Here is a 22,340-nt window from a genome sequence, read left to right on the forward strand (position 1 = left end):
TTGGACTGGACTGAATAAGCAGTGACGTGCTCCAAGTAAAGGGAAAAGCTGGGACTGTTTTTAGGCCATGAAACCTGTGTTCCTTTAGAAACAGCCTCCCCCTTTTCTTTTTAATTTGCATAAAAGACTTCTTTTGAAATGTGAAGTCACTTTAGGGGGAAGGGAAGGCTTTGGGACTAGAGGGTGTCTGATGTGCAATGTGGCCATGGCTGGTAGGCTTGTACGTCCCCACCTGGGCTTTTCCATCCAGCTGCTTCTCTCTCTGGAGACAGGACTACGCCGACACTGAGCTCTTGCTCTCCCGGGAGAACGTGGACCAAGAGGCTCTGCTGAACTACGCCAGGGAGGCCGCGGACTTCTCCACCCAGCAGCAACTGCCGTCCCTGGACTTTGCCATCAATCACTATGGACAGCCCGACGTGGCCATGTTCGACTTCACGTGCATGTACGCCTCTGAGAACGCAGCTCTGGTGCGGGAGCACAATGGACACCCTTTGTTAGTGGCTCTAGTTGGGGACAGCCTACTAGAGGTGCGTATTGAGAGTAAAGGATGGCAGTGATTTATTTGAGAGGAAGTAGTAAGGAGGCATGATGATTAGGAAGGAATCTGGGATCCGGGACTGTGGAGGGGAGCACCTGCATCTTGTGTAGTGCAGGTGTACCCGGCGGTGGGGGAGTGTTCCAGGCCCCGGCAGTCCGACTTGCTCAGTGCAGGTGGAAATCCTGCAGCTTTTGTGACTTGCCCCTCTGCCAGTGTGTGAAGTAGAGGGCCAAGTATCTGCGCAGTAGCCAAAACCTACTCTCAACAGCAAACTCTTTGCTCCTTAGTTTATTTCCCTCTTTTAAAAGGCAGTTTATGTTAATTCTTTGTTTGCTCTTTCGTAGCCTTTTTGGCCGATGGGAACAGGAATAGCCCGGGGCTTCCTAGCTGCTATGGACTCGGCCTGGATGGTGCGAAGTTGGTCTCTAGGAAGGAGCCCCTTGGAAGTCCTGGCAGAGAGGTAATGGGAGAGGTCCTTCCCAGATGAAAGGGGGGTGTGAGTGTTTGCTCTTCAGGCAGAGTTCAAGTTCCCTCTTCCTTCTCTCCCTTCCTTTCTTCATTAAAGAGTTTTCATATTTGAGAGAGGAGAGGCAAGATATTTATTCATAAAATCAGAAACTAAAAGATGATCTAATCCAAGTGATGTTCTCTTAGCCCTTTCCACATCAGATGTGTTACTGACAAGTGTTATCTGAATCTTTGTATACCACTGAAGGATGCTGTCTGACTCCTTTGTGATGGTTACATGAGCAAATAACTTAGAATTTTTGCATTAAATCCTCTTGTCCTTAAACTAGAAAGACTTAACACTAATAAAATCGGTGTGGTAGCAGGAGGTGTACTAACATAAGAGAAGAACTTAAAACTGACTTTGAATTCAAAGGAGAACACCAAACTGCTTGTACAGTTCTCAAACTCCCAAGAGTGAGATATTTTGAAGCAGATAATTGCAAATGAGGTAAGACCCAGGATTTGCTTGCTGACGAAGAACAAATACCTTGACCAGAAGAACTAGACAACCAGCATGTCCTAGATGAAATTAGTGACTGAGGTTTAAGTCTGTTATTTAAGTTACTCAGGGTAAATTCGATGGCAGGTTCTTTTTCCATCAGTGATTTTTTTTATTAAAAAATTTAATACTGGCACACTTGAAAAAACGAAACAGTAAATTAGTTGTGTTAGAGTCAGGCTTAGACAACCCTGCCCGAGCAGAGTCCGTGCCCTTCTTGTCTGGTGCCTGTGGGATCGCTGAGGAGGTGGGACTGGGAAGCCAGGGCTGACAGAGAGCTGCAGGAGACGGTCCAGGAGGAGGATCTGTCCTGTCCTTCAGATATTTGGGGGACAGTCAAACATAGAAATACCATCACAGGAGAGGGGATGTTTATGGTGCTGTCACTGCTCTGAGTGTAGGGTTGTATGTTGTTGCAGGGAAAGCATTTATAGGTTGCTGCCTCAGACCACCCCTGAGAATGTGAGTAAGAACTTCAGCCAGTACAGCATAGACCCTGTCACCAGATACCCCAACGTTAACGTCAACTTCCTCCGGCCAAGCCAGGTAAGAGCCTTCAGGTTGGTCATCTGCGTCCGGGCCTGTGGTCGGGACTGACCAACCCTGACGTGCTGAAACATGTCTGTTAATACCAGCACACAGCATCCCTTCACAGTCCAAGTAGGAGTCTTCCTGAGTTGGCTGGAGTAGGGATTTTTCTGTCAGCAGACACTGCAGCTCAGGCAGAGGGTCGTTGAGTTGGCAGAAGATCAGATGTGGCAGAAACGTTGACTGCAGGGCCTGGTACACGTCTCCCGATGCTGCGGCTTGTAAGAAAGTGCACTTGTCGCCCGTCAGGACATGCACTGTACACCTGCACTGCTGCCTCCAGTCACTGCTACAGGAGGTCACTGCACTTTGACTGAACATCTGTTTTTTCGTCTGTGAAATGGAGATAATAATCCCTGCTACTCACAGGATCATTTTGAGGGCAAACAGTGCTGTTCACTGGAAAAAACTTTGGAAGATAGGACAGTCTCTGCAAGTAGAAGATACCGTTGGCTGATTTTTTTGTGCTACTGGGTACTTTCTCAGGATGTCTAAAGCCTTGTTACTGCATTGAGAATAACAGTTTGCAAAGCACAGTAATCCCAAAGAACCCAACAATTTTTAGAAAGCAGCCCATTCAACCTTTTTGCCTCTGTTCACTTTCTACCTGAAGTTGGTACCTGCGCCTTCCGTGCTTGTGGGTGGTCAGTCGTTAAAGTGTCTAGGAAACCCGCTGTTGATGGGGGCAGCAGTGGTCCCACAGGGACTTCAGAGGCGCCTCCGTGGCTGAGTATCTCGTTCTTAACACAAGATCTTACAGTTACTGTGCATTTATTTTTGTGTAAGCCACCACCTTCCAGGACAGATTTAAAGGTCACCATTACGACTTCTGTCTAAACGTTGCCCACTCGCTGTCCCAGCTTTTCATCTCGGCCATTCTGCTCTCAGGTGGGAATTTGTTACTTGGTGTTTGATTTTCCTCCTTTATGACTCGTGACTCATGAACTTTCTGCCAGGTGCGTCACTTATATGACACTGGAGAAACGAAAGACATTCACCTGGAAATGGAGAATCTGGTGAATTCCCGAACTACACCCAAGGTGGCTCGCAATGGTGAGTCCTGGTAATGACCTTTTCAGATGCAGGTAACCGTCCAGAGAATCTGTCTGATTCACTGAGCTGTGAGCATACACATGGCGGTGGTTCCCCACCAGGGGTGACTGTGCCCCCGGGGGACGTTGGGTGGTGTCTGGAGGCATTTTGGTTGTCAGGACTGGAGCAGGTGCTACTGCTTTGCTCCCTGTCGTGCATAAGTCAGCCCCACAATGAAGAATTATCCTCCAAAAATACCAGTAGTGTTGAGGCTGGGAAACCTGGTCTAAGGTGTCACGAGAGTACAAAGAGAAATCAGTTACAGGTGCTGTTGAAAGGTGCAGAGAGAGGGTGCTGATGAGCACACACACGCCACCCGAAGTTTTGTGGGAAGAAGCCCAGGGACCATGACATCACAGGACCCAGTGATGGTGGAGGCCATGCTGCACTTTGTGTTCTATAATGAGAGTGACCTGGTCAGCTGTATGTCAGGTGGGATAGGAGATGGAACCTGGGGGCAGGAGATGAGTTGGAGGCACGTTGCTGAGGTCAGGCTGACCAGTCTGGTGCTGACACTGGAGGGGAGCAGGGAGAAGACGTGGCCAGTCCCAGCCGCACTGGCTGTGAGGCAGGTGGCTCGGCAGGCTGCTTCTCCTCTCCGCACTTGGGTTTCCATGTCTGTGAAATGGGGTCACAGTGCTTCCCTCACTCTGTGGTCCTGAGGACTCTGACCTATTGGGGTGTTTATTTCAGTGCCTGGCATCTAGCAGGGGGGTCATTGCCAGTTTTACTTCTGAGAGCAAGTGTATTAAGGAGGCGGAGTTGACAGGCGTTGGCAGTCTGAACAAGGACGTGGGGTTGAGAAGGTTTGAGTTCTGTTTGGGGCATTTTGAATTTGATATACTGTTGGGGTGTCAAGGCGAGTGTGACCACCAGCAGGTAGCTGGAAACATCTTCATCTTCCTCCACTGGGGTGTCGTCTCCTTGAGAGCAGAGAATGTGTCTTTGTTCACTGTTATTCTGGAGCCTGGAGTATTGAAGTCGTCCAGCACATACTGGATCCATGGATACACAGACTTGGGAAACATCCAAGTGAAGTTACTTTCTGAAGCCAAGAGGTTGATGGTGATGATACCAGCAGTGGTTCTGTGTCGTTTCAGAACACATTTTCCCTGAAAGACTTAAATGAAACGTGATTTTTATGATACGTGGTTTTTATCTTGTTATGTTCACAAATTACTGAAGACTTAGTACAAGGTTAAATATTTTCAGCTGCCTAAAAGTAAGGAACAGACTTTCTTGGACACAAAGAGGTGTTCACAGATTCTTCTGAATGCCCTGTATCAGAGGTCTTGGATGCAGTTAAGAAAAACAGATTTTTACACAGGCACTTCATGGTTTACAAGACATGAGTGACTGGAAAACGTTCAAGTTTGTGTGTGTATGCGTTGAGTTTTTCAAGACATGTTGATTTAGTCATACATGGACACGGACATGGATGCGTGTCTCAGAAAGTGAGACGGAAACCCAAGTTCAGGGACACTAAGTATTCTATCCAGACACTGACTGCCACGCTGGCCTGGGGGATCCTTCTGGTTTGGGTCCTTGGCCTTGCCAGCGTGATCCTGGAGCTTCTTTACCTCTCAGACAGCTCGGTGCCTTGGAAGGTGTAGGTCAAGAGTAACGTGCTGCTAGCTAGAGGGGACCCTTTCTCCTGTGTCCTCCCAGTGTTGCTCTGAAAGGAAGGCCTTTGCTCCGCCAGCTGCCAGGCAACATTCCAGGGAGATCTTGGAGCTGCCACACGTGAGGGTGACAGCTCACTAGGTGACACCCTTCCATCCAAGTCAGTGTCCAAGAGAGCTGCAGGGACCCTGGGCTTCAGCCTGAGAGCGTCCAGGTCACCAGGTTGTGAATTGTCATTCCCGTGGGGGTGGGAGCATTGACCTCAGAGTCTGGATAAATTGGTAGTTTCTTGCCTACCTTAAATTCCACTATCATACCAGTTACATAGCTTCTTACTTTTAAAAACCAGTGACTACTGTTTAGTCTCTGCCTTCAGTAATTTTTCAAACTGGGTATGTGTCCACAGAGTGTATTCTATATTGGATCTACCAGATGACCACACTTCCAGTAATCATGTTGTTGTCATTTAGAGTCTGTGGCCCGCTCGAGCAAACTGCTGAGCTGGTGCCAGAGGCAGACGGACGGCTATGCTGGGGTGGACGTGACGGACCTCACCACATCGTGGAAGAGCGGCCTGGCCCTGTGTGCCCTTATCCACAGATACCGCCCCGACCTGATGTGAGTCCAGACTCTGTGCTTCGTCGACGTTCCCTACGGGTCTCTGCGTGCTCTGCTGTCAAACAGCCACATTTTGTGCTTTTTCTAGTTTGAGATACATGGTGAGGTATTTTCTTTAAACATCAGTGATTCCTTTTGGTTTAGTTATACTTAAAACGGTGTCTTCCAGGCCTTATGTAGCTCAACCCAGGAATGACTAGCTGAGTGTTTTAAAAACAGCGCTCAGGAAGTCAAAACCTGATTGTGACACCTGGCCAAACCTGTGACCTTCACACGGAGGAAAACTGCCCATCGGCCTCAGGTTGAGCTCTTCATCCAGCTGCTTTGTCCTGCGCTGCTGGTCGTGAGGGGAGCCTGGCCCAGCGTGTGGCTGCAGGCACGTGTGTCAGAGCAGCTAGCGGTGCACACTTACTCGCTTTCCTATGGTCTCTTGGTCTTGTCCCTTGTTGAGGACTGCACTTTCTGCAGGCGTACTCTGTTGGGCCCATGACACTCAGATTGCCTTTTCCCCCTCCAGTACCATTTTCTCCTTTGGCCATTCCATATTTAGGGCAGGACAGCCCTGGGCCACCGTGGTGACCAGTGCACTCAGACTTTCCCATAGGCGTCTGCTACCTTGGAAGATTCAGAAGTAGCAGCTGAGTGTGTGCGACTGTTTCGGCTTTAGGTCTGCTTACGGGCCCAATTTCTGTGTTCATTTTGTTTTAATGATTGCTTGAAGAATCCTAAAAGACACGGTTCCTATTTACATTAGGTGTTAAGTTAATGAGGCAAAAGCTAGTGAAAACAGCCTTGTGCTTAGGAATGGGGACTCTTGAGTGCCTTGAATGAAGGTAAGTGACCTCTCGTGCCCTGTCCCTTAGCTCAGTCAGAGGTGAGTAAAGAGTAGGGCTCAGTCACCCCACAAAGGGGTTAGGAGACGCCAGTGAGGCCCTTCTGCTCAGGAGGGAAAGCAGGACAGAAGGGGGATGGCACAGGGCACTGAATGGAGCCTGCAGTGGGATGAGGGCACTTTCCTGCTGGAACGTACCCAAGACTGCCGGACAGGCCCCGCCTCGGAGCTGTGAGCAGCCAACTTGGCACCGTTCTGGCTGCAGTGACTCCATTCAGGATGAGGCCGCTATGGTTTAATAGGATTAATATACAGAGTAAAGCAGTTTTAAAACCTAGAAAACTGTTATAGAGTCAGTAAGTGAACTTGGAATAAGGCCTACCTGGTTACCTGACGTCTGAATTATCCAGCTCAGGAAGAACGCTGCCAATCTTTACTTGACTGAATAGCAAGAAGCTTGAAGCTCTGTGGGAAATGTTTGTTAGTCTGAATTCTTGGGAAAATTCAGGAAATTTAGCAACGGAAAAATCTTTAGAGGAAAGTTGTGGAATTTCCCTTTGAGTGGAAGGCTGAGTGCGATTTACCAGAGCTGATGAGCACACCAGCGGCTCGTCAGCTCCAGAGACACGGTGATGGTTCCCGGCTTCAGGAGCAGTTTGATCAAGTGGGCTTTTCCTCATGATTGAATGCAAGTCTAAGACATGCATATCACACACGGGCTGCAAGAGGGCACCTAATAAAAAACCTCCTTATCTTGAGCTTATGTTTTAGTAAGAAATTTATGTTATTGGGAAAATGAGGGGCATTGGGAAAACGAGGGGCGTTTTCCCATTTCTCCCCTTTTCTTTCATGGGGAGACCTTCAGTCCTTCTCCTCGAGGATAATTTGCATCCTGTCAGTAAAGGAAGGAGACAGACCGGTGAGGCAGACAGGTTTGCTCTTGGAGTGCAGGGAGGCCCTGTGCCCTGGGTCGAACGGCCCATCCTGACGTGCTCTCCTCGTCCTGTTTCTCAGAGACTTTGATTCTTTGGATGAGCAAAATGTGGAGAAGAATAACCAGCTGGCCTTTGATGTGGCTGAGAAGGAGCTGGGCATTTCTCCCATCATGACAGGCAAGGAGATGGCCTCGGTGGGGGAGCCGGACAAGCTGTCCATGGTGATGTACCTGACCCAGTTCTATGAGATGTTCAGGGACGCACTCCCATCCCGAGGTAAGGGCGCTTGCCCTCCACACCCTTCTTGTGGCTTCCCTGTCTCTCCTCCTGGCCCCGCCTGTGCCGCTGAGCAGACGCGCACTCTCCCTGCTCCCTGGCCAGCGGGCAGGGCGAGTCCCTGGGGCCCTGCTCCACGATTGTTCAGCCTTTCCTCTGACCCAGGTCTTTGCCGTGAACCCTGCAGATGTGCGGCTGTGAGCATTCCTGTCCGGGATCTTTTCCTTGACTCCACCACCCTCTTTCCCTTTCTCTCGGAACCAGCCTCTGTGAAACTGCCTCGTCTTGGTCTCACTGCAGCGCAGCCTCTGCAACGCTGCTCCGCCAGGCTGTTCTCTGTGGTTGCAAGAAGCCCCCATAGCCACGTTCTCCCCTCCTCCCCTCCTCCCTCATCTTTTCAGCGCTGTTCAGACCTTTCTCTTGACATTCTCTCTTCCTCTTGACATCTGTGATCTTGGACGGCACTGGCCTCATTCTGTTTCTTCTGTAACTGTTCCTTCTCTGGCTTCTCCTACCTTTTAGTGTTAACAGAAACCTTCTCTTGGCCCTCAGCCTACTACCTCAGTCTGCCAGCACACCACAGAAACACTCTTGTTGTCCTTCATTGTCCCTCAGAGTGAGTGCAGCGTGTGCTCACAAGTGCTGGCCGTGGAGCCTGACCTGGGTCAGCCCCTCAGTGCTGCTACCTGTTCCATTCTGGGCAGGTTACTGTTTCCCTGTGCCCCAGTTCCCCCATCTGTAAAACAGATGATATGCATGTGATTATGTTGTGCTGTGCTAAGAGTATTTGGCAAACAGAACCACTTAAAGAAATGTTAGCAATGTATTATGACTTTCAATTACTATTTTTAAAATAACTAATGAAACATTGGAATCCACAGGGTTTAGGTACTATTCTCCAGTGTTTTCTTGCCCACACACTTGTAGACATCTGTGGCTTTTTCCGATGAGATACACAGTTCTTACAACTAATCCACAACTTAACACCAGTGTACCCATTCCAGGGAGCCCTCTTTGTGTGCAGTTGAGCGCAGGTGTCTGCACGTCCCCGGACCTGATCCTGAGGCACTTCTCTTCTCCCCCTTCCCTACCTTTCTCTCTGTGCCTGAACTGTTCATCACAAGGGAGGCTTCAGCATGCTGCCATAACTAGCAGTCACAGGCAGACTTCAGTGTTGGAAAGCAAAAGTGGACGTTTTTGTGACTGACTTGGAATGGGGAAGAGTTGGGTTTGTTGGTGTGGACGGAGAAGCGAAGCCCCAGTGGGCACTTCCTCTGTGGGGGTGCTGGGCTGCCGTGAGCCTCCTGCAGGGAGGGTGGTCCTGTCCAGGACTCTGAGGTGTCCTCCGGGGCTGTCCCCGAACGTTGCTGATTCCTGTCCACAGACGCCTTGGACCTGAATGCTGAGGAGAAAGCTGTCCTGATCGCCAGCACCAAATCCCCCATCTCTTTCCTAAGCAAACTTGGGCAGACCATTTCTCGGAAGCGCTCTCCCAAGGTAAGTGGAAGGGTTTTTCCTCCAGCTGCAAAACTGATGGCAAGGTGCAGGGGCTGGAGTAGTGCAGTTCCCTCTGTTCCCTGCAGGACAAGAAGGAAAAGGATGTGGACGGTGCTGGGAAAAGGAGAAAGACCAGCCAGTCAGAGGAGGTGAGAAATACCGGGAGCTGCCAGGTTGATTGCACTGAATTGCTCGTCTTGGCTTAAGCCCTTAATTTTCAAACTGGCATTGCTGAAGCATTTCAATTCATCCTTCGTGAGAATTGTGCACACAAGTGCTTTCTGTGGCTTTTTGCCTCTGTCCAATCTTTTGAAGAGCATCCAGGGACATGTGTGGCCCTTACTGGGCCTTCCTGTCTCTTTGGAGTCAGTCATTTGGTGAAGGGCAGTGGCTTTCCTGGGGTGTGACCACACCAGCAAAAGCCTGCGTAACTGCTTATACTGCCTCTGTGCCTGGGTCCACCTGGAGATGAGAACCTGTGCCAGGCCCCAGCTCTGACCTGGGGGTGGTGTCGTGGGAGGGCTCCCCTAACATGGGCTGCCTCTCAGGGGTCCGTGTTCTCCAGGAGGACGCACCCCGGGGCCACAGAGGAGGAAGGCCCATGCTGGTGAGCACGCTGACTGACCGGCGGATGGACATGGCCCTTGGCAACCAGAACAAAGTGAAGTACATGGCAACCCAGCTGCTGGCCAAGTTTGAAGAGAATGCGCCCGCACAGTCCACAGGCGTGAGGAGACAGGTAAACCCAGCTCCCAGCTCGCCCGTCCAGTGCTGGTCTGGCCACAGAGGAGGGAGAGGCGTTGCCAGTCGAATGGAGCTCAAGGGTGGTGTCTGCGAGCAGCAGAGCAGTGCGTTCCTCTCAGGGCTGCTGTGCCCTCACCTGTCGGGCCCTAGGTGTCTGTGACAGGAGTCCATCCAGGATCTTTAACACGTCGTGTCTGAATCTGTGTTCACAGGCGCACTTTCACACACATGCCCACACGTGCATAAGTAATAAAAGAAATACCTGCTTGTGGAAGAAAGTGCTGAGGAGTACAGTGAAGGTGACTGAGGTGCCTATAGCTCTGTTACTGTTCTGCTGTGTTTCTGCTCTTTTCAGTGCATTCCTGTTTTCATAGTTGAGGTCATTCTTTTTGGGGGTGTTATTAGGTTTATTTATTATTACTATTATTATTTTTTAATGGAGGTTCTGGGGATGGAACCCATGACCTTGTGCCTACTAAGCATGTGCTGTACCACTGAGCTACACCCCCCCCCCCCCAGTTGAGGGCATTCTTAATACAGACTTTTCTGTTCTGCTTTCTTCCTGTAACTTTGGGCGTATCTCTGTGTCCCAAACTGTTCATCAGCCTCTTCCAGAATGTGTGTGCCATGCCTTTCTTAATCTGTTCTCCAGTGCTGGGTGTGTAAGTTGTTTCTCATCTTTCGTGACGAGTACAGAGGTGAACATTCTCATGATAAAGCTTCTTTCGTGTGTTGCAGATGGTTTTCCTAGACTGTCCTTGTACTAGGTCGAGAACATGAACTTTTTAGAATTGAGATATAGTTGATTTTCAGTGTTGTGTTAGTTTCTGACGTACAGCACAGTGATTCAGTTATCCGTACACATATAAGGAATGTGAACGTTTTAAAGATTGTCCATGGACGCTGACTTGCGTTCCCAGGGGTCCTGCCTGAGAGAGCTGGGCGGCGACATCTGTGAGGTCTTGTCTCTCCTCTTGCTTGTTTAAGTCACGAGGCCTCCTTTCATGGGGAGGTGCTCGGATTTTGAAGTCCACACTGAAGGTTTCCCACAAAACTGGAGCTGAGCTGGCGTCTGGAGGCAAGGGAGCCTGTGCTCACCCCCTCTCCACGTCTTTGCATACCCAGTCCTGGGTTAGATTTCATGCTCCAGGTGCTGGTGCTGACATGGCTGCAAACCTGCGAGGCTGCCAGGTGGCTCTGGCGGCCTGGTGGCTCTGGCAGCCCAGGTTCCATCCCATGTTGGGGAATGGAATGCTCCCCATTGGAGGGAGTCTGCCCCCAGCGGAAGGTTGCTTTCCTCATTTCGAGTGGAGAGATTCGTGTTCCAAGCCAGAATCAGTAGTTGAGGCTCAGAGCACTGAGCTAGGGAAACGGTTTGTCAGAACCACAGCTTCTGGTTTGCTTTTCCTGAGCTTGGAGGCGGGTGAGCGTTTCGTTCTCTCTGTGAGTGTAACTTCCTATGAGTTAATTCTGTGCTCCCCACTTCAGTTCACAGGTGTGCGTCTGTCCTCCCTGAGAACCATTTTTGTGTCTGCTGCTTAATGTGTCTTATTTTTTTGTCTCCATGTCCTGCCCCTGCTCATTCGTGGCCCACGGGTCACAGCAGACACAGGAGCGTGGGGTCGGCCAGCCGTCCTGCTTCCTGCCCGAGCAGGGTTGCTCTGCTCCCGCCCCCCGGTGGAAACAGGTAAAGGAACTGCCCAGGGACCAGAACGGTGCTGCCTCCTGGCCTCCCTCCCACCCCTCCCTGGAGCCAGCCGGTGGGGGCCTGAGCTGCCAAGCCCTCGCTCCCGGGAGGGGTCTCTGTGCTCACTTGAGAGGCAACTGTAGGGGAAAGTTGAACAGATGGTGCTGACCTGTTTAATTCCCTGGGATTTGGGAAACCAGTTTTAAGGGTGGGCTGTTAATTTAGTGCTGAAACTAGCTGAAGCTACATGGTAAGTTATTCAGGTACCTTAGTCTTTGGGGTTTTGCTGTTACAACCTTTGTCCCAAGTGGACGTTTTGCTGGCATATTCTCCTGACCACTGGAGGGGAGGCCTGAATTCATCCAGCCTGAGACTCAGCGCAGTGGGCCTTTTGTGTTAAACACGGAAATGTTATCCAAAAAGTAGCGTCATCTTTGGGTTTTCCATTTGTTTCAAGCCCTGGACACAGATGATCATGGGCTTCTTCTTGGTGTTTTGTCTGAAATACTCTTTTTGGAAATTCTCACTGAAGTTTTTGCAGGATCTCCTACAAGGCTGCTGCTTCTAAGCAGCGCAGGGCAGGGCAGGGCAGGGCAGGGCAGGGAGAAAGGGGACGAAGGGCCCGGAGGGTAAAGGATGCCTGGTAGGGAGTGGAAGGCCTCTGCCCCGGTTGTGGTTTGGCATCATTGAGGACGGAGGTTCTTAGCGGTCAGATAAGCTGACCCGTGATCCCGCCTATGCTGTGGGGTGACAGCTGCTGCTGGGAGGTGCTGGGGAGTAACAGGTTAGGTTTTATTTGAACTGTATTTAGGGCAGAGTTTCTTTCTAATCTTTCTTATAATAATATGCCCCGTTGAAGGCAGGGCCCGTGAGACTGAGATGGACGCCCAGGAGCAATGTCCAGACTCAGCACAAAGCCAAGCTGCTTCTTCCCAGTGCTTAGGTGAGGGGAGGGGAGGGCTTCTGGAAAAAACTCACTGGAAATTCACTTCTGTCTTATTTACTTACCCTTCGCCTAGAGTAGACCTTTGAAGTCTCGGTGGAAGGTATGACTTAAGAGTTAATCTTTAGCTGAGGGCCGGCTGAAGGGGAAGGTGCGCTCTGGCGGGGTCCCCAGACTCTCGGTTCTCCCACTGTTGGGGAGGCGGCCCCGAGGATGGGCTCCTCAGCCGGGTGCGCTGGGCAGAAGGGGCATCCGGGGCTGTGCTCTTCCTGTCGCTGCAGCTGCTGGTAGCCTCCAGCCTGTGCGGATGCCACATGGACGTACTGGGCAACCCGTGACCATGTCAGTGGAGTGGAGTCTGTGCTGCCAGGCTCCCCAGGCAGCAGAACAGGCCCTTCAGGTCAAGGCTGGTCTGTGGAAGGTGCCCCGGAGACGGCAGTTAGAAGGACCATCCGGGTGGGTAGGTGAGAAGCCAGGAGCAGTGCAGGGCCTCTTGCGTCCTGTGGGCTTCGTGTTGTGTGGAGCTGGAGTTATACGTGGACTCAGCTGTGAGAGAAGTGTGCCAGTTCTGACTTTGTATTCATGGATAATTTATTCCCAGCACCAAGCCAGGGAGGACAGAACACTGGGGGCCGAGCCAGATGCCCTGGAAGTGTAGGGACACACAGGAGCTCCGGGGTGCACCCTGGGGCCGGCCCTTCTGCCCCCTTTGTTGTGGGGGGTGGGGTGGGCGGGCGCACCTTCCACGACTCCCTCGTTGTTTTCCTGGAAGTGGCTCTGATTGAGGCGGGCAGTAGGGGTGGCGCTGCAGCAGTGACCCGAAGTGGTAGTGCGGAAGAGGGAGGGGTGAGTAATGGCTCTGCTCCAGGACCCTCCTTGTCACCTTCCTGTGAAGTCCCCGCAGCCCTTCCCTCCCCACCCCTCCCCCTTTGATCTCAGAAATGCGTCCTGCAGGCAGTCTGCAGTGAAGCAGCCTTGCTTTGGCAGTGGACTGTCAGTGGGGTCAGGACAGACGGAGGAGCGGTTTCCCTGGCCTCTCCCTCCCTGGCTGTGCTGTGTGCTGCCTACATGGTGGTTCTAGGAGTGAGGAAGTTGAGGACTCCTCCGACCTGGGATTCTGGTGATTTTTACATACTGAGGGGTTCTGTCCATCAGAGACAGACTCACATGAAGGGGATGCCATGGGGAAGGGTAAGTGGGGAAGTGACCACGGCTATTGTGCTGTGTCAGTTAGTGTAAGAGGTTCAGTGTTCACATCCTGTTTCCTGTTCTTGCATTTCCTCAGTAGTTTCCCAGAGCCTTTTAACTGAGTGAGGGGCTGAGAGGAGGGCACGGTGCAGGGTGTTGTTGGAGGTGGGACGTGGGGTGCCTGATGTGGGGAGGCCGTCTCCATGTCCCTTTGCCGGGGGCGGTCTGTCCTCTTTTCTCTCTGTTTGTGACTAAGCCCATGTCTTCTGACCCCAGCTTCCCTGATAAAACCAACGAGGAGGGCTGTGCCCTTGGTCCCTGGCAGTTACTGCAGGTCCAGACTCCAGACTGGTGCAGAGCTGACTCTGATCTGCAGACGGTGTGTCTGACCCCAGGCCAGCAACAGCCTGGGATGGGCCACCTCCCTGAACGTGGAGGGTGGGAAAGGGCCTCCGGAATGCTTTTGGCAAGTGCTTTTGGTCCTTCCAGAACCAGCCTCAGTGTGGCCAGCCACCCTTCACCAGTATTCTCTCTGTTTATGTCTGTTGGTGTAAAAGCGGCGGGAAAAGGAGCATCCTCGGACCTGCCCCAAAAAAGTGATCACACTCTCTCCTTCCCCTACTCCACCTCCCTCCCGGGCACGTGGCGGCCAGCAGGTGACCCCTCTGCATGCTTCGTTGTCCTGCCTGCCTGCCTGCCTGCCTCGGGGGCCAGGGGAGAGACCAAATCAGGATCCCTTACTTTCACTGATAACTGTTAAAAAACAAGGAGACTGTTTGTAGTAGAAGCAGCCTTTCTTGCTACAAGCAAGCGAGTCCTGAGTGGACCTCCAGAGAGTGCACAGCACTGCCAGATCCAGGTGGCTGAAGCTGGTCCTGCCCACAGGAGCACGGCCGCGCAGCACAGACTTCAGCTGTGCTTGACACAGCGCGAGGTCCAGGGGCCTGGGGGCGGCATGTTTTTATGTGGCCCTGTTACATCAGCCATTTGTGTCTTGCTGCCCAGGGAGATGCAGCTGAGGTGAACTTTCTGGAGCTTTTTATAGGGCTTCACTCTGTGCGTTTGGTTCCCTCTGACTTGAGAGCCTTTCCGCTTGCTTATCCAGCTTCTTCCAGCAAACCTGCCCTTCTGCCCACCCCACTCACACTCCAGGCAGGTTGTTGGAGAGCTTTCTTATGGCGGAGTTAACCTTGGATGTGTGTCTGACCACACACTCACGGGAAGTGCAATTTGAGAACAACTTCTTTGATTTCTGTCGTGTGTCCGTAGAAAATAAAATACTGATTTTTAAAGGCAGGGTCTCTGGAAAGACATATTCTCAGCTAAGGCAGCCTATTTAGAAGGTGACCCTGAAATATGTCTGATGTTTGAGGGCCCAGCCTGCATCCCTGGGTCTGAGAGCTGAGCCCGTGCAGAGTCAGTGACCATCCTGTGCCTCATCTCCGCATGAGACCCAGCACAGGGGCATGCTGTGAGTCAGGCAGGATTCTGGGTTCTGTTCCTGTGTTATCTTAGTTGCTTCTCCCAATAAACCTATGAGGTGGGAGCTGTTGTCACCACCCTCTTACAGATGAGACCAAGGCACAGGGTAGGGAGGCCAAGGTCACACGGGAAGCAGTGGAGCCAGGAACAGAATCCTTGTGTGACCTTGGCTTCATCGTGTCTGCAGAGACCACGTGCTCACAGGCTCTGGATAAGAGTAGCCACCTCAGGAGCCTTGGGTCAGTGTTTTCCACCAACGCAGGGCTGTCAGGTGAATCCTCGGTTGTCCAGGGAGCAATTAGAGTGGCCTTCCTGATCCTGGGATGACTGAGTTAGTGGTATCTTCAGGTCAGCGGAGGCAGCCATGTGCCTTTCTCACAGGCCCCACCCTCTTGTGTAGGTACCCAGTCTTTGTCCACCTCTCCCTTTAGTGGGTTGTGCTTTGGTCCCGTGCTCCTGTTCAGGGCCCACTTCCCGCCTGGACTCTCCTCTGGGCTATTCCAGGCACCTTCGGTCTTCCCACTTCTCCTTTCCAGTGTCATGTTGTGGAGAGCTTCACCCTCTAACCTGCCTCTCCTTGTACACCCCCACTGACTGCCTCTAACCGAGTGCCACTGTGTGAAAGAGATGTGTTCGTCCACCTTAGTACTAACCATAGTTCTTTATCTATGTTCCTGACCTCATTGGTGGCCAGGCAGGCAGGACAGCTGTGCAGAAAGTTGTCCTGGAGTCACAGGATTTGGTGCAGATGGGATTGTGGTTACTGGGTGGGCACTAGCAGGGGGCAGGGGGTATGCATTGGAATGAACTCTGAATTTCTGGCACTGTCACGTGGTAGGTCCAAATAGAGCATTTGGTCGGAGCCTAAGTTTCTACTTTGTTGCCAACAGACGTACAGGGATCTTGATGCTGACAGCCGTGGCGAGCAGAGTCCCCACCAAGAAAGGGTAAAGGAGCATGACCGTGGCCTGGGAAGCTGGCAGCCAGACAGATGGGGCACGCGGGGGTGAGGAGGGTAGAGGGAAAGTTGGTGCGGCCCCTCGCCCTTTGCTTTTTGCACACTCTTGCCACCCAGCCAAGAGCCAGAACTCTTTTCTAACAGTGATGACCCATACAGATCACATTTACGGTAGAGCATTTGTCCACTCAGCATTCAGACTGGATGCGAATCCTGAGAGTTTGTGCTTCTGTGGACAGCCTGGTTGGATTGCACTGCCTACTCACCTTCCCGTTCCCAAGTGTGCGCCAGTGGAGGGACAGCCTTTGGCCACTGGGGAGGGGTCTAGATCAGTAAGCAGGGGGCGTTTGCTTGGCTCTTTTGCAAGTCCAGGATCTTGAGAGAGAAATACCAAGCTCGTGCCAGTCTGGGGGCTTTTCAGCTGTAAAGAGGACAGGGGTGGGGCAAGACCAGGTGGGTGTGTGAAGCTTCAGCTATAGCCCTTCCTGAGAAACTGAAGGAGGAAGTGACTGCTCACCCAGCCAGCGTGTGGTCTGATGAGTAGCAGAGATGCCCATTTTTAAAAGCCTGCAAATTTTGTGAAACTTTTGGTTGTTACTGTTACCCTTAATTGACCCCTGAGTGGGTCTAGCTCTGTGGTGACAGTGAAGAATCATGTCTGTTAGTTTCACATGAGCCTTTTTCTCTTATTTTTGCCTCCGCTTTTGCTGCTGCTCCTCAGGGAGTGCAGAGCCATCTTCCCGCGTCACTGAGCTGGGGGTAGGCCGCCTGGGAGACCGGAGGGGCTGCGGTGCCTCGCACCACGTCCTCCCACAGGCACTGCATGAGCCAGCCCGTTTCTTCCTTCTTCCCAAGCTGGTTCCTCTCAAAAAGAAAACTAGGCATTTTCACTGAACAGGGCAACGGCCTGCGTTTTGGGGATTGCATACTGAATGAGGTCCTGAGGTGTGTAATGAAGCAGTGCCTCAGTGGAGAGAAGTGTGTTGAATGAAAGGAGAGATTAGAGGGAGAAGCTGTCAGAAGTTTGGGGCTGCAGGGCACAGCAGGAAAGGTGGGATTTTGAACTCAGGAAAGTTTGCAGGCAGTTTTCTCTCATTTTCCCGGTGGGCTGGTTTCCAGATTCTTCAGTGCAGGGCTCCTGTCCAGATACTCTTGAGGGTTTATGTTCCATCTAGGGCCTTCCCTCCATGGCTCATAACCAGCCTGCGCACGCACCTGCTCTCCGCCCCACAGCTCTGCCGTTCAGGGAGCTCGGTCCCTCCCTGTTTTCTCTGAGCCGCTCTGAGCTGAAGTAGAGAGCTGAGGGGCCAGGGCTTCTCATCACTGTGACAGCACCCCTCCCTGTGCTCTGCAGGTCTCTCCCCCTGAACGTGTGGGAAACCAGGCAGTTACTGCTTGCCGGGCTCTCAGCTGCTTTTTCTCTCTGGGGACCAGAGAGGTCCTGGCTGCTCGAGCCACCTTTGCTCCACATACTGCTTGTGGTCTGCAGAAGACTAGGGGCGGGCTCTGAGGCAGGCAGTTTCTCAGCACCAGCAGGAGTAGGAGAAGCCACATTCCTGGGTTTTGTGTAGAAAGTTCAGGCTTCACTCCAGACGTGCTATCTCTACTGTCCGCTCATTGTAAGGCTGGCAGAGTGATGAGGTGGTAGAATCTCCTTCTGCCAAAGAGAAATCCCAGCTCAGGCCTGAGCACGAAGTGCCTATGTGAGCAGGACACCGCCTCCTGGCTGGCTGTGCTATGCACCCGGGTGGGCGGATGGGGCATGGAGTAAGAGAAAACACGGCTTCCGAGGGGCTCATGGCCATGGGACCGTGTTGTAGCACGAGCGTGGATGTGAGCATGAGGGTTGGTGAGCTGAGGGCCAGTGGGAACCTGCAGCGAGCCATTGGTGCTTCTGGGACTGAGTGTTTCCTTGCTGCATCTGCCATTTAGATAAAGGGTCTGAAACTGCCAAGTTCCTTATGTCAGGTTAGTGTGCAACTTGTAATTTAATGTTTCCTTTGATTTGTCTTTTCCGCCTTGTATTTTATAGCCAGAGCCTGAGCCTTCTCGTCGATTTCTTGTCGACCAGTGGGAGCTTTCTCTTAGCCTCCGCTCCTCCAGCCGCCCTGCCTCTCCCTCCTCTGACTCCCTCCGACAGGTAGCATGCCTGGGATTGGCAGCCTCCGCTCACCTCACCTGCACAGTGCCCACCTGTCTCCTTAGGAGTCCCACATGTGTGCCTGTCGTGCGTGAGAGGTCGGTAGTCGGGCCCCGGTTAGGAGACTGCCAGCTGTCGTCACAGCAGGCTCTGCCCGAGTAAACCCACTTCCATCACAGTGCAGCTGAACCAAGTAACGATAAAACGGTTTTCAGGTGTTAGCTTTTTTTAAACTCCAGATGTCTTCGCGTTAATGTGTTACAAAACACGGACCATAGTGCAGTTAAATCTCTTATACAGAGTGGTGAATATGCAGTATTCCAGGAGCCTCTTGATTTGTAATCATTTAAGGAATGAACCCTGCTGCTTCCTGCAGTGGAACTGGTCCCACTGGAGAGTAGTGCACAGCGAGGTTGGAGGATCTTCTTGCCCTTTCTGTCTGTGCCGTGCTCCTGAGCTTGGAGCCTGTGTGTGGAGGCCTGTACAGGTATGGTGACAGCAGTGTGAGTCCAGAGGTTGCTGCGTTTCGACTGTTTCTTACAAGTGGGAGAAGGAAGCCATCTACTTTTCTTGCCAGAAACAGATAGACCTGAGTCTCCACCCTCCTGGGGGTGTGCTTGTCACTATGACCACAGCTCTGAGAGCGGAACTGACGGATACCTTCTCACGCAGACGGCCTGGGGCTGTGATTCCTGAGGGCGCTGGTTTCTGGTGGGAGAGAAGGGTCCTGGCTGAGCAGTGAGGGCGCAGGGCTTGCTCAGGGTCCCGGCCTCACACTTGGCTGCTGGTCCACGCCCTCGCTGTCTGCCGTAGAACGAGGGGAGTGCAGTTTTCTACTCCCTGGTGTCAGCTGTCAGCTGGCCTGCCTGGCTCTGCCTGCTCTCTGTCTGTTGCAGGCTTAAGCTTCCCTGATGTTTCTAATTCAAAGAAGGTTTAGGTCTAAGAGCCACTTGCTTTTCTCGACCACCGAGGGATGTAAGCTGCGGAGTTAATGAGCAAATGGCACCAAACTCTGGAATCTCTTTATTTTAAATTGAAAAATATAATTGCCTCTTCCATCCCAGCCAAACCTTGAGCTGTTTGCTCATCTGTTCTGCTGGTTCTCATACTTACATAGAGTTAGTTTCTCCCAGAGCCTTTCTCCTGTTTGTCCTTGGCCTGGCCCAGGACATACTGTTGCTCAGGCTGGTGATTCCTGTGTTCAGCCACTTCCTAATGAGGTTGTTGGCATCCCCGAGACAGCTGCTCCTGGCGTGTTTCTGATTCAGAATTAGCGTCAGGCTCCTCGCACCTGGCAGGCACACAGCTCCCGAGAGGTGTGTCACATCACACACACTAGGGGGCGGGGTCACCCCTGCCCGGAAGGGTGACCTGGACGCGAGGTTTGCTGGGCCGCCACAGGAAGGCTCGCAGCTGAAATCTAGTTTTCTCCTGTTCCTTCTTCAGCATTGCTAGAGAGAGGATTGAGGTGGTTGGATTTTTTTTCTTTTTTCAACCTATAAAGAAATAATTGCTCCTGGACTAGAAACACATTCTGACTTCCTAGGACTATGCTGAGTGATGTGCCTGCCGGGCTGCTTGTAGCCGCCTGCTGTGCCCCAGCCAGTCCGGGAGGCCTTGGTCTCAGGGCAGGTGGAACACGTGGCTGTCCATGGGGAGGAGGGTTCTTCCCAATAAAACCCAGGGGCATCTGCCGCACAGGACGTCTCCGACCAAAGCCTTATCAGGGAGGAGGGGTGCCTCCCCAGGGACACTGGGCAACTGGTGTCTGTCACGAGGGCAAAGGTGGGCCTCCGGTCCCTTTCTAAATGAGGAAATAACCTCCGACGCCCTCTCCGGGGCCCTGAAACACGCCACAGTCTGGGCCCAGCTGTCTGGAGGGATGTGTTCCTTTTGGGCTCTCTGTGCGATTTGAGTCCTGGAGAGAGGCCCCTCCCACTCTCGTCTCTGTGTGCGCCCACCCCGCCGTCCTGCCTCCCCCTGCCCTGTGCTGCGTAGTCCAGAAAGACATGAGAGACCAAGGTCTCCTTCCTGAGTTGAGTTGTTGCTGTAGCTGATGCTCCTGCCTCTGCTGACACCAGTGTGTGGACACCGACACCAGGGCTCCTGCTTGTGGGCACTGTGTTGGCATGACTTGCTGCTGCACCTTGCATTCATTTTGTACCTGTCAAAGGTTTTTTTCCTGTCTTCTTAACTTATTTTTTTCCTTCTCATTTCCCTTCATTCTGGTCATTTTATAATCTCCAACCAATAGAAGTACATAAAGATGTACACGGGCGGAGTGAGCTCATTGGCTGAGCAGATAGCCAATCAGCTTCAAAGGAAAGAACAGCCCAAAACCCTTCTAGACAAGAAGGAACTGGTAAGAGATATGCTCAGAGCCCTGTCTGTGTAGATAAAACCTGGTTTGTTCTGAGTGTCTCGGTAATGGACACAGCCAGTATGTGCCACAGGGTAACTTCTTTTTGAGGTTGTCTGAATTTTGTTACTGAGTTTCTAGGTCGCTGTTTAGAATGTTGTGTGAAAAGCGTACTCAATACATCTCAAGTGGTTGCTCTAGAGTACAGAGGCCTGTGTCCGTGGAGAACCACAGGAGTACCTTCAAATCAGAATCTGTCCAAGTTCTTTGGTTGGATGGTCATGAAATTGTGTAAAACAGACTCAGGGCTCCTCCCGGCTGTCGGCTGATGTCAGTGCCGAGTGCCGTGCGGGCCTGTGTGGCACCATCACTGCGCTGGTTGGATGCCCCAGACACAGATCGCTTTGTGAGGGTCAGCCTCACTTACGGGGAGGGTAGTGTGCCCTCGGGAGGTGGGCCTAGGAGGCACTGGCCTGATGTGTGCGCCTCCCCCCAGGGCTCGATAAAGAAGGAGTTCCCACAGAACCTGGGGGGCAGCGACACGTGCTATTTCTGCCAGAAGCGGGTCTACGTGATGGAGAGGCTGAGTGCCGAGGGCAAGTTCTTCCACCGGAGCTGCTTCAAGTGCGAGTACTGCGCCACCACCCTGCGCCTCTCAGCCTACGCCTACGACCTTGAGGGCGGTGAGTCTGGGGTTCCTTTCTCCGTTCGAGTGCATCTTAGGGTCTCTCACTGCATTCTCACGTGCACATCTTTTCGTTCGGTGCCTTCTGAGCCTATCCATCCTCCCCCCTCTATTCTTTGCATTTTCTCTAAGACTCCTCCTTAGCTTCTGCGCAGTCACCAGTCTGTATCAGATTACTTGTAACGATGGTGAGAAGGATGTGCGTTTACCTCAGTCATTTCTCGGCTTCACAGACTCCTCTAGAGGCCTTAAGATACAGGGACCCAGTGAGAATAGGTTCTTTCTGTCTTTACTTTGGAGAAGATTCCCAGGCTTATAGGAGTCACATTTCTTGCCTGTGGTCCAGTGTTCCCTTTCCCTGTCCTCCTACTTGAGCTTCCTGAAGACGACTGCCCTCTCCAGCATCAGCCTCTCTCTGATGAATTGCTCAGGGCCTAATCTGATTTACTATGCTGTTCAAGCCCAGGCCTTTTGTGATGTTTGTTGGTTTTAGAGTGGAGTGACCTTGATAAAGCAGAAGGTGGAGAATCATGCAGATAGGTAATGAAACCTGAAAGAGAGGCAGACAGAGGCAGGTCTGCCACCTGAAGACCCTTTGAGGTTAATTGAAAAAGGTCACAGAGGCTCTGATGGTTCCTAGTCCCATTCCTGCAGGAAGTGGAAGGAACTTCATGAGAGGCAACCCCACTGAGTCAGAAGCAGTAGAAAGAACTAGACTAGGAGGGAGGGGAGTGGATCCCCATGGGGTGGTGTCAGGTCACCACACTGATGAGCTACTTCATGACTGTGGAGGCTGCAGGGTGACATCCTGCAGGAGGGGCACCACGCGCCATCCTGGCTGTCAGAATAGTTAGTCTCCAGGCAGGTCTGTCCCAGGGAGGCAGGAAGGAGCCGGTGGTGACTGGAAGCAGGCGGACTCACCACTCTGGCAGCCAGCCCTCCGTTCTGCCCCGCAAGGGGAGAGTTGGGACAGTTGTCCGCACTGCTGGGGGTCAGACTCTGCCCCCGTCCCCAACACCTGGTTTTGGGTAACATCTTTGATCTCCAAAGGTAGGAGTTGACGGAGGGAGCCCATCCAGTGCTTTTAAATGTCCTCCATGCTTGGGTCATTCTCTTTGGCCCCCTCTCTGACGTCTGCCTGGA

General features: G+C 52.2%; 1 protein-coding gene across 15 annotated transcripts in view; it reads left to right on the forward strand.

The window, feature by feature from the left end:
* MICAL3 (microtubule associated monooxygenase, calponin and LIM domain containing 3) overlaps positions 1-22,340 on the forward strand; it is a 157,942-nt gene that overhangs the window by 84,038 nt on the left and 51,564 nt on the right. For 9 of the 15 annotated variants that reach the window (XM_064478811.1, XM_064478813.1, XM_064478810.1 and 6 more), the window contains exons 8-18: positions 273-530; positions 886-1,001; positions 1,970-2,096; positions 3,095-3,191; positions 5,324-5,471; positions 7,318-7,514; positions 8,899-9,011; positions 9,098-9,160; positions 9,577-9,750; positions 11,359-11,442; positions 21,009-21,195. In XM_064478811.1, coding sequence (XP_064334881.1) covers positions 273-530; positions 886-1,001; positions 1,970-2,096; positions 3,095-3,191; positions 5,324-5,471; positions 7,318-7,514; positions 8,899-9,011; positions 9,098-9,160; positions 9,577-9,750; positions 11,359-11,442; positions 21,009-21,195 — 1,564 coding nt within the window. The other 6 variants (XM_064478817.1, XM_064478819.1, XM_064478821.1 and 3 more) reach the window with 4 other exon arrangements.

Source organism: Camelus dromedarius, chromosome 25 (assembly GCF_036321535.1).
Source record: "Camelus dromedarius isolate mCamDro1 chromosome 25, mCamDro1.pat, whole genome shotgun sequence".
Classification (NCBI taxonomy): domain Eukaryota; kingdom Metazoa; phylum Chordata; class Mammalia; order Artiodactyla; family Camelidae; genus Camelus; species Camelus dromedarius.